Consider the following 11262-nt stretch of genomic DNA (forward strand, 5'->3'; position numbering starts at 1 on the left):
CGTGAGCAGTGTGGCCTCGGGCTACTCAAGGAACGCCTCTGCAAGAACACTCATTTTCAGACTGTGGTTGAGCGCTCAAGGCAGGAGTATGCAAAGAAAGTTAACGCCTCTCCCAGCTGTCCCCAAAATCTGCAGATCTGAGCCTGATGAAAAAATGTTCGGAGAACCATCTCGACCGAGTTTCGTGAAAAGGCTGGGTACGAACTACTCTGGCTCTACTTGGGGCGCCGGCTCAGAGAGATGGGGAGAACGTCCACGACGGAGAAAGAGTGACGGCGGTTTTTTAAGGAGTCTGAACCAGCTCACCTAGCAAACCCGCCTCCCGCCAAGTACCCAGCGAAGGACCATCTCAGGGCTGAGGCTCCTGCCCTCAGTCTCGATGGCGGCCAAGGCGCGCCCGCGCCAGGGCGCACGCGCGGACCTCCGCGCTCGCTCCTCCAGGCCTTCCGCGCACGGCACCGCCCACTCACCAGCTGCACTTCTCTGCACGTCCCCAGCCTCACCCGCTCGGAGGCTGCCCCTGCTTGTCTAGCTCCCGAGCCCGGAAGTGGATGCGGCCGCTTGGCGGAGAGGACGAGGGGGAGAGGGAAGTGCTTCCGGGGAAACCGGCCGGGGTTGGTGTTTGTAAACTTGCCTCGGTCCCGGTGGGGGCAGCGGCGGCCGCGGGGTTGGCAGGGTGTGCTGGGGCCTGGAGGAGGCGCCGCGCGGCCGAAGAGCCAGCGGGAAGCCGCGCCTGGCAGGTAAGAGCACGCCCCAGAGAGCGCAGCGTCGTCCGTGCAGACGGCAGCGCTTCAGTAGCTCGCAAGCCGTGGGGCGCCGCGCGGGAAGGGGGAGGGGAGGGGAGGAGGGGCGCGTGGCGAAGGGAGGGGGCTCTCCGGGGGAGGGAGGGGAAAGGCCGTGCGCGCACACCTCCCCCCGCCCGCGCGTCTCACCGCGTCCGCGGCCCAGGAGAGGGGGCTCATTCGGAGGGGACACGGGCGCGAGCACGCACCTCGCGCGCTTCTCGGTGCTCTCCGGCTCTGCTCCCGGTTGGTGCAGCGGGTGCAGGGGCTGGCTGGCCCGAGCAAGCTTCGGGCTTCGCCTGCCTGCCCTCCACCTCCGCAGCGAGTTTTCCTACCTTCGGGCGGACGCGGAGAACACGCACGTGTGGGCACTGCCAGTCCCTTTTCTGCCCGCCACCGAAGCACCCAGCGATGGCCCTTGAGCTTTCCTTCACCCTAGTCTGGCCGCCTCTGTAAACTGCGAGCTTTTCGGGCCGGCCCACTGGGCACAAAAGCCCCAAAGGATCTCCGCCCCCTTCGTCCATTACTGAGATGGCAAATCTAAGCAGTTGCCATGTTGGCAGAGTTCCTCCATAGGAGGCCCCAATTACTTTTGCTCCTGTTGGCTTCCCCTCCTTGCCCAGGAGACCAGTTCCTCCTATTGACCTAGAAAGAAAACTCTTCTTGACTCATGTCCTCGTTCTGAGCTTCACAGAGAGCGCCCAGCAGAAAAAAAAAAAAAAAAAAGTTCACATCGCACGTCGTCAAGGCGTGAGGATGTTGCACTTAGCAGCCCCCGTCTTCCTTTCTGGTTTCAGGTTTCTGAAACATCGTGAGTTTCATCAAGAGAATTCAACTGGAAAACCAAGACTGGTAGACTTTTTCTTCAGACAATAGGCAGGACACAGGCAGAGTCCAGGGATTCTTGGAACACCCATCTTTTCTTTGGAGGACGCTAACTTCTATTTGAAGACAAAGTTCCAACATGGCAACAGGACTCATGGGACACAAAGGAGTCGTTACCGTGATTTGGTGACAGTTCTTCAAAACGGCAGTGTCTTAAGGAAAGGTGGACCAAGGAACTCCTGAACTTTTGGGTTGCATTAAGTGAGAAATCAGCATGGCTCAGGTAAAAAGCTCTAGAGTCCTCCTCCAAGATCACTGGGAAGCCTGTTTGCAGTTTCACTCTTGAATGCTGCCTTAGTCAACATATTGACCAACCCCAGTGATCCAAGCTCTGTATTAAGCACCAGGGGGAGATCTAGAGGAAGGAAAGGAGACAGGCCACAGCCCCTGCCTTCAGGGAGCTTCCAGTCAAATGAAGGAGGTAGGCTATTCTGCATCACAGGCACTGATGGGACATTTGCAAAGCAACGTGTACTCAGTTTACATTGGGTACTTTAAGTGCTGAGGGATGTAAGGGAGTGAATAGTATGGTGAATGCTTCATTTGTTTTTTTCAACAGGAGTTTATTGAGTTCCTGTTACATGCAAGGCATTGCGCTGGGAATACAAAGATGAATAAGATTGTCCTTGTCCCCAGTGAGCTTCCAGGCCAGTTGGGGTCGGGGGAGCAATAGAAAGACAGTTACTTATTTTTATATTCACAATGCCTTGTACAGTGGCTAGCTAGTAGTAGAGACTCAGACTCTGTTGATTGAGGAGTGTGCAATAATAGGGATATGTACGTAGGAGAGAACAATACCTCTGCTTGGATAGAAAAGATGAAGCTTGAAAGATGCATAGGATATTGCTAGACAAGCACAAGGGTGTTTGGACAAAAGGAACTGCATGGGCAGGAGCGTAGAGTCTTGGAAAAACGTGGTGAGGTTCCAGGTACTGCAGGTAGTTTGGTAGCTACGGAGCAAAGGATTTAAATGGGGATTCGTTATATAGGTAGTATTGACAGTGATAGGTGAGGAAGTTGTTCCCTGCAGTAAGCGGAGTGTGTAACCCAAGGGCCTTTTATGCCTTGCTAAGTCAAGCAGCAGAGTAGCCTCAGATCAGTGTATGTAGAAGGTCATTATTGTGGAGGTAGAGGACGGATTGGAGAGACAGAATTGAGAGCTAGGCTGTTGTAGCCACCTGAGTAGAAGAGCTGTCTGCACGTATCTCCAGAGCTTCTCCCAGCTTTCTTCTAGGGAACCTCCCCTACCAGTCTCACCAGGATGACAGTCTGATTGTAGCATAATTGGCTTTCCTCCAGCTGCTTCTGAATGCCCAGCTTCCTCCTCTCCATATAGAATACAAGCCCGTCGGTTTCTTCTTCCTTTGTCTTTCACAACCCACTTCTCAGCACTGTGTTCATTCTTCTGAGAAGGCTGCCTTCCACTAAGGACTCAACTTCGTACTGGACACTTAAGCATTTTACAACTTAGTTTACTTCTCATCAACCCTGTGAGGATAAGCATTATGACAGGCATTTTTCATGTAAGGAAACTGTGGCTTGCAAAGGTGGAGTAACTTTCCCAAGATTACACAGTGCAAACAGCTGAGCTAAGATTTTAACTGTGGATCTTTCACTCAAAGTCCCAGAAGGTGAAGGGAGGGGTCCCAGAATATACTGATCATCCAAAAGGAATTTCTTCATAAATTTGGGAGTTTGGTGACCAACTTCTTAAAAGGTTTTTTTTCTTTTTTTTTGGTAAGAAAAGTATTTTCTTTAATGCTGGCTAACCGAAGTCAGTTTGAAGAATGTAGCAGTGGAAAAAAGACATTTACTTAAACATAACTTTGCTTAGGTAATTTTTTAAACTATTTGTGGAGCAAGGAATGTGAAAAAATGTAGTCACACATGCACACATGTAACTGCCCTAAGAGGTCAAGAGAAATAACTCCAAAAATCTTTCCAAGTGGTTTAATTTTTATAACAGTTGCAATTGGTAATACTTAGGGAATTTAAAATCAAAAGGGAGAAATGGCCTGTAATCCCAGCACTTTAGGAGGCTGAGGCTGGAGGATTGCTTAAGCTCAGGAGTTTCAGACCAGCCTGGGCAACATGGTGAAACCCTGTCTCTATAAATACAAAAAAAAAAATAGCCAGGTGTGGTGGCACTCTCCTGAAGTCCCTGTTACTCAGGAGGTAGAGTTAGAGGATTGCTTAAGCCAGGCAGGTCAAGAATGCAGTGAGCTCAGATTGTGCCACTGCACTCCAGCCTGGGTGACAGAGTGTCACCCTGTCTCAACCAACAAACAGAATCTGATAGAAAATACAGTTGGCACCAGCAAGATCTGCCAATCAAAAGTGGGCACTGAAGCTGAGGGCTGTTTTGCTGTTTTTGTTTTGTTGAGTTTCACTCTTGTTGCCCAGACTGGAGTGCACGGCTCAATCTCGGCTCACCGCAACCTCTGCCTCCTGGGTTCAAGTGATTCTTCTGCCTCACCCTCCCAAGTAGCTGGGATTACAGGCATGTGCCACCACACCTGGCTAATTTTGTATTTTTAGTAGAGACGAGGTTTCTCCGTGTTGATCCAGGCTGGTTTTACCCAACCTGTGTTTTTGTTTTTTGTTTTGTTTTGTTTTGTTTTGAGACAGAGTCTCACTCTATCACCCAGGCTGGAGTTAAGTGACGCAGTCCTGGCTCCTGGGTTCAAGCAATTCTGCCTCAGCCTCCCGGGTAGCTGGGACTACAGGCGCACACTACCACAGCCAGCTTATTTTTTATCTTTAGTAGAGATGGGATTTCACCATATTGGCCAGGCTGGTCTCAAATTCCTGACCTTATGATCCACCTGCCTCTGCCTCCCAAAGTGCTGGGATTACAGGCGTGAGCCACTGCACCCGGCCCAGCTAATGGCTGTTGAGAGAGGAAGGAGGAATGTCCCAAAGGAATTCCCCGTGTCAGTGGGTTAGCAAGATGGAACCTCATACCCACTCACAGTTAAGGCCTAGAAATACCTTCAAATAAATATGTAGCCACACACAGTACCTTGCATAGTGCTGACAAAGGTGTCAGTAATACTTGATTGTTTACTTAATTGATATTTAAATGCTGAGGGATGACAGGTTATTCCTGGTGAGATGAGTTAAGGAGGACTCGAAGGAAGCAGGCTTTGACAGTGAGAAGGGACAGTCCCTGGAGAGATGCAGTTTGTAGCTGGGTGTAAAAGGTAGTTCTTTAGAGGATGGCAGCCTGTTTTTGCCCTGCCCTGCCGGGTGACCTGACACCTCATCTCCTTTCAACTTAGGCAAGTCTCCTGGCTTGTGAAGGCCTAGCAGGTGTGAGTTTGGTTCCCACTGCAGCCAGCAAGAAGATGATGCTGAGCCAGATTGCCAGCAAGCAGGCCGAGAATGGCGAGCGGGCAGGTAGCCCTGATGTGCTGAGGTGCTCGAGTCAGGTACAGCACTTGAGTCCATTGTGGCACCTGGGGATCGGGTGGCCCGAGCTCTCTGCCAGGAGACACCATGCTCTGATTGCTTGATGCTTCTGCATAGGGAAGTGGGACAAGGGGATCCAGCTGGGAAATGGATGAACACTGGTATTTCAGAAAGCTAAGGAAGGTCTTTTCTGTACCTTCAACTCTTTAAGACCAGGTGCTCGGAGAGGAAGTAGTTGTCTACTTCCTCTAAGCCTTTGGGGCAGGTGGTTTACTCTCATTTATGAGTTTTGTCTGAGAGCAGCATTGGGTCTCATCTCGTGTTCTGAGATGGACTGTGAGTTTAGATTTGATTTGTCTTCAAAGGGTCACCGAAAAGAGAGTGATAAGTCGCGGAGCCGCAAAGATGATGACAGCTTGTCTGAGGCCTCTCATTCAAAAAAGACTGTTAAAAAGGCAGGTAATGGGGTGATCCCCCAAACGCATACAGTTTGGTAATGGGGTAATATTCCTCCTCCTTCCTTCTACCATGTATCCTGACCTTTCCCTAGATGCTTTGATCTTTAATAGCCAGCGAGTGAGTCTCCCAGATTTCACCCGGAGACTACCTTGGTAGTTGACCTCTAGCTTTGCTGGAACAGTTGATGGTACAGGTTGGGGAGCGTGAGATCCCAGATCGTACGGCATGGGGGCAGGCAGGCTCCGGTTTAAGTCATACTCGGAGTGCTGGGTTTGACAGAGTAGACAGCTTACCCACTCCACCTCCTTCCCCAAAGGGTCTCTTACCTCCATGGAGTACGGGAGATGGCAGTACCTTTAGACAGCATCAGAGAGGTTCCTTTCTCCAACAGCTGGAAGTGGACCCAGAGTAGAACAGTCTCTCCAGGAAGAGGGCAGTGGTGGCCTCATGACATGCCTGATTATTGCCCCCAGGTGGTGGTAGTGGAACAAAATGGTTCTTTTCAAGTAAAGATTCCCAAAAATTTTGTTTGTGAACACTGCTTTGGAGCCTTTCGGAGCAGTTACCACCTAAAGAGGCACATCCTTATTCATACTGGTAAGTCTCTTCCTTATATTCAAAGGGGGAGAATAGTCTATCACTTGTATTCCATGTCTGTGTGTGGCTCTCGTTGGGTTTATTTTAATGGGTAAGTATTAGAAATGAAGAAGATAAGTCAGTGAAGCAGAGAGATTGCATGGCCTCGTTTTTGGTGTCACTGAGACCAGCAGCTTTGGGAACCACTCCCTATTGATGATCCCTTAGTTGTCTACACATTAACTAAGAGTTAAAGTTTCTGAGAAAATAACTGGAGTGAGGTCCCTACCGTACATACCTCCCGACATTCACTTCTCTCTCTCGACCTGGGCCAGGTGAGAAGCCATTTGAGTGTGATATATGTGATATGCGTTTCATCCAGAAGTACCACCTGGAACGCCACAAGCGTGTGCACAGTGGTGAAAAGCCTTACCAGTGTGAACGGTGTCATCAGGTAAGGCTCATCCCCGCTACGACCCCCCACACACTTTTCCTTTCCCCAGAATCAGGGCCAGCGTCCACACCTACCTGACAAAAGAGCCACCGGCATTCCTCGCCTTAATCGTTAGACCTCAGCACATCAGGGTAAAGTGCATCTGTCTGGCCTCATGCAGCTAATCATGGGGAGGAGCAGTTAGAACATTGTAATAATAATAATAATAATAGTATTTCATGAGCACTTCCTCTATGCCAGGCACTGTGAGAGCATACTTTACATAGATGATTCTATTTAATCTTCACATTGACTCCCTAAGGTAGCTGTGTTGTCTTTATTTCACATATGGGAAAATTGGGATTCAGAGAAGTTAAGTTTCCCAAGGACACAGCAGATCACGAACAGAGCTGGGATTCAGTCCAACTTCAGAGCTCATGCACTTTGGAGGAAGAGATGCAATCTTTGCCCTGGCGGTCAGTATTCTGATCTGATGAGAATGTAAGAGCTAGGGCCAAAACAAGACAAGAACAGGAGATGAGAAATGATAATAGTTAACACTTCCTGGATGCTTTGCTAGGTCCCAAGCTTTGCTCCGCACTCTTACATTGAATCTTCAGAACACTAGAATAAAAGCTCCATAAGGGCAGAGACTTCATTCCTCTGGTTCTCTACTCTGTATCTGCGTTGAGATAGATACTCAATAAATCTTTGATGAATAAAGCAGCTGTGCTGTGAGTAGGTACTTTTAGCCTCGCTTTACAGTTTTGCAGATGAGTGTGCAGATTCTGGGCTGTTAGGTAACTTGCCCAAGGTCACACAGCTGCTGAGTGATAGAGCCAAGATTCAGACTCAGGCGCCCTGGCTTGAGAGCTTACATTTTCCACCACCACGTGCTCCCGCTGTCTGTGCACATGCTGAGGGGATGGAGAATGCGGCATCTGCCTCCTGTGAGAGGAAGGAGTTAGCCAGCAGGTAGCTGAGTTTCTCTTCTCAGGCACTTAACCCTCCCTTTCTTCTCAGTGTTTCTCTCGGACAGATCGATTACTCAGACACAAACGGATGTGCCAAGGGTGCCAGTCCAAGACTTCCGACGGGCAGTTTTCTCTATAGGCGCAAGGGGCCCCGGGTGGTGGGAGTGATCAGAAGAACCTACCGAAGAGCGCACCCCCTCTGGTCTGATGGTCCCACCACCACCCCGTGTGAACCTGTCCCACTCCTGGAGGAGTGGACCCAGGAGACCAGAAGAGTGCATCAGGGGACAGTGGCCCCAGAACCTCAGCTCTGTAAATAATCTGAGACTATGAGTATCTCGGGGAAGTTCTTAACAGCATTCCTGGGTAGGAGAGCTAGTCCCTGGACCCTTGGCTGAGGTCATAGGTGGGGACTCAAGGTACAGGACCAAGACTGAAGTGTGGCTCCCCACAACCTTGGACTCCAGCTGGCAGCTGAAATGGAAAAGATTGGGGAAGGAGATTTGTTTGTTCTGTTCTTGTTTTTGTTTATCCAAAAGCAACTTTAGCAGGTAAACTGTGGATACAGGTAATCCAGAGGCATAGAGTCCTGGTCCAAAGTAGGGACTATAGCTCATCCAACTCTCCCCAAAAATTGGGTTTTTAGTTGTAGTAGCTCCTCAGTGTTCCACAATCCTGCACTTCATCTTCTTCTGAGGGAGAATAAGATCAGGGATGGCAGCTGAGCTTGCTTTGGCCTCGTTATACACTGTAGGGACAAAAGGAAAAACGGGGTGGAGCAGACAGGGGCTGAATCCAAGAAGATTGGATGGTGCCTCCTCCTTTCTCAAGGGAAAAGGAAGAGTTGTGCCTCTGGGTGTTGTCATGGCCCATGTCACATTGGCACCTGATGGCGTCAGCTCAAGTGCCTTTAGGAAGGAACTTGGGTGAGCGTGGCCCATGAAGCCCTTTTCTTCTTTTTGGGAGCAGTCGATCTTGGAGATAGTTTGTGGCTACCTCGCCGCCATTGACTCCTACAGTGAGACAGATGTGTTGAACAAGGAGTCATGGATGTCACAGTGGGTTCTCTCTCCTTGTGCCCTCTTAGGAACAGCCCAAGACTGGTCCCGAGTTCACTAACAGCTGCTTAAGAAACAAAGGAATCTGGGGCATGTTGACCAGTAGGCACTGTTCTCCCTCCCCAAGTCCTATCACTGTATTCAGGTAGAGGAGGTAGGGAGGGGTCTATCCTTTGGTCCCAAAAAAACAAGATCTCAGCTTCCCTCCTGGTGGCCATCCCTACCCAATAAAGTGGGGGATGGAGGTGGGGGTGCTGCAGAGAAAAGACTAAAGAAACCTAATGTAGGTTTCATGCTTAACCATACTCTTTGCTCCTCTCTGCTCCAATACCACCACCTTGTCCACCCCCAAAAAAGTAATCAGGGGTGTGTGTGTGTGTGTGTGTGTGTGTGTGTGTGTGTGAGAGAGAGAGAGAGAGAGAGAGAGAGAGATGAGTGCTTGTATTTTTATGCTTGTAGGAGATGGCATATTGAGCCAAACCCTTCTCTGGCCCTCACCTTTGGGGAGGATGAGTGGAAAATAGCCTCCTCTTTCCCAAACATGAAGGGTGCTTGAGGTCTCAGCAGAAGCTGAAGAACACAACTTAGGGAACAGAAGGGCTTTTGTTTTGGAGGGTTTTTTATTTTATTTTATTTTATTTTTAGATTAATTCAACAGCCTGGTGGTTATGGTGTTTCTAACCCAAGCCCAGGGCCTGTGAACATGAATTTTCTAAGATGAAATAAACCTTTTCTTTCTGCTAAAGAAAGAATCCTTATGGGAAGTTCTTGGGTTTGGTTGACCCCCACTGTGGCCTGACCTGACCTGTGGCGGGTAAGGGAACTAACTGTCTTAGTAATCATGGAGACAGTAAACCTGAGTGCCAAGCTGTCAGTGAGGTCTGAGATGGGAACCTCCTGGAAGTGTGATTTCATTTCCCAGAAAAATGCAAAGAATGGGTAGCAGCAGTGATTCCTGGCTGTCACCTGTTCTGGAGGAGTGGGGTTGGGGAAGGAGTTGTCCATACCTCGATGGTATGAGTGTTTCAGGGAAAAAGAAAGCAGGCGTGGCACCCATTCGATTTTCCCTAACAGCATCTGAGATCCTTTTGAGGAGACGCTGAGGAGTGTTTGCTGCCATGTGCTCTTCTAACTTTGTGCTGACACTCCCATTTGATGTGCTCCAGAACTTAGACCTCAGTCCTTGGATCAGCCCTGTGGTCCCTGCAAGCAGGAGCATCTTTCTGCATGTGAGCCAGCCCCCTTCCTGTTTGAGGGTTCTGCTGGAGCTGGGGTTTTCCTGTCCTTCACTTCTGGGGTGATTCACCCATCTTCCAGCACCCTGTAACCCATTTAAAAATGTTTAGAAAACTATCCTCCCAAAAAATGCTTTTGAAAATGAGAGGCCTCCCTCCCTGCCACTTAGAGCTAATCTATTTGGGATAGGGGTGTATGTGGAGAGACTCACATGAGTCTCGCATTAAGTGATCTATGCCCTTGTGTGTACTAATGTGTGTACTGGGTCAGAAGGCGCCCTGGGCTCCCACAGACGTTGGTTTCCTGTCTGGGTAGGTGGGAGGGAGGGAACTTGAGAGGGTATGTGCGAACAGCCATAGCAGCTGCCGAAGACCCAGTGAGGGAGACTCAGGAGCAGGTGGTTGGTTCAGTTTCCGTGCTGATGGGGCAATGGGTGTGTGAGAAGAGAGGAGCAAAGCAGTGAACGGAGTGATTCGGCATCCAGAGGGCCCGGGAGCCCCACAGATACCCCAGGGCACTGACTCAAGACCTCTGCAGAGGCTTCTGGGCCCAATGCCTCACCCCTGCTGGCCAGCATGGTGCCTAGCACTGGAAGATGCCTCAGGTGTGTCTGGAATGGGGGAGAGGGAAAGAGGGCAGGCTCTCAGAGACAGGACGGGGAGTCAGGGAGCCTGGGAAAAAGCAGTGCCCGTTCTAGGTGGGCTGCTGCACCAGACCCTACGACCCTACCAGCCCTGCCCTCCCCAATGCCCCGTGTCTTTTCCAACTACCCCAAACAGCCTCATCATCACTTAGCTACTGATTGCGCCCATGGCTTGACATTGGAGGGTTACGAGTAGAGTCCCGCCACAGCTTCTGACCCTATCCCCAGATGCCCTTCACCTCTGCTGTGGCCCTGGGGTTTTATCAACTGTCCCCTTCCTACCCTTCCTCTCCTCTTCACCCTTTTTTTTTTTTTTTAATATACTTATTTTGCTATGGGGGAAGGGAATATCAAATGGACAAGATCACTTTTAAATGGTAGTTTTTATAAGATGTTATAAACTTGTATCTTTTTACCATTAAAGTGCAGTGTATGTTCCTTCGTGATATATTTAGGATATTTAAATAAAAGGAAAATGGGGCTTTTCTACATACCATCTTCTCTTTGGGGAAGCTCTTTCATGCTGGTTTTAGTTGTTTTCCTTTTTTCTCCCTAATAATCACCCCCGCAACTTTGAGCACCCTGTAAGCCGTTTTAAAACTCCTCCTCCACAGGGGAGCAAAAAACTAGGAGCAAAAACGGCATCCATTGTGAGCAAGAGGGAAAAGCACACGCAGCAGGACAGGAGGTTAGCCACCAGCACACGCGGTGTCTGGGCTGAGACCCACCCGCATCAGCAGCGCTTGAGAATTCACAGGCCCTCTCCAGATGTGGCTTCCTGGGTCCCAGGTTGCACCGCAGGAGT

General features: G+C 49.8%; 2 protein-coding genes across 11 annotated transcripts in view; one reads left to right on the plus strand and one right to left on the minus strand.

Annotated features, from left to right (window-relative positions):
• Window positions 1-1415, minus strand: part of CSAD (cysteine sulfinic acid decarboxylase) — a 34936-nt gene extending 33521 nt beyond the window's left edge. For 2 of the 9 annotated variants that reach the window (XM_010349868.3, XM_010349865.3), the window contains exon 1: window positions 1118-1206. Coding sequence is in view for 2 of the 9 variants with exons in the window: in XM_074402673.1 (XP_074258774.1) it covers window positions 1118-1306 (189 nt within the window). In the remaining 7 variants the exon portion in view is untranslated. The other 7 variants (XM_010349874.3, XM_010349867.3, XM_074402673.1 and 4 more) reach the window with 6 other exon arrangements.
• On the plus strand, window positions 534-10880 carry ZNF740 (zinc finger protein 740). 2 transcript variants are annotated; one of them, XM_039472149.2, is made up of 7 exons: window positions 534-740; window positions 1580-1890; window positions 4949-5098; window positions 5444-5533; window positions 6011-6134; window positions 6449-6567; window positions 7570-10880. In XM_039472149.2, the coding sequence occupies exons 2-7, from the start codon at window positions 1882-1884 to the stop codon at window positions 7657-7659; spliced, it is 582 nt and encodes a 193-aa protein (XP_039328083.1). In that variant the 5' UTR covers window positions 534-740; window positions 1580-1881; the 3' UTR covers window positions 7660-10880. The 2 variants fall into 2 exon arrangements, with proteins under 2 accessions (XP_039328083.1, XP_074258779.1); XM_074402678.1 differs by lacking the exons at window positions 534-740; window positions 1580-1890 and adding an exon at window positions 1897-2088.
• The last annotated feature ends 382 nt before the right edge of the window (window positions 10881-11262 follow it).

This window comes from Saimiri boliviensis, chromosome 7 (assembly GCF_048565385.1).
Source record: "Saimiri boliviensis isolate mSaiBol1 chromosome 7, mSaiBol1.pri, whole genome shotgun sequence".
Classification (NCBI taxonomy): Eukaryota; Metazoa; Chordata; class Mammalia; order Primates; family Cebidae; genus Saimiri; species Saimiri boliviensis.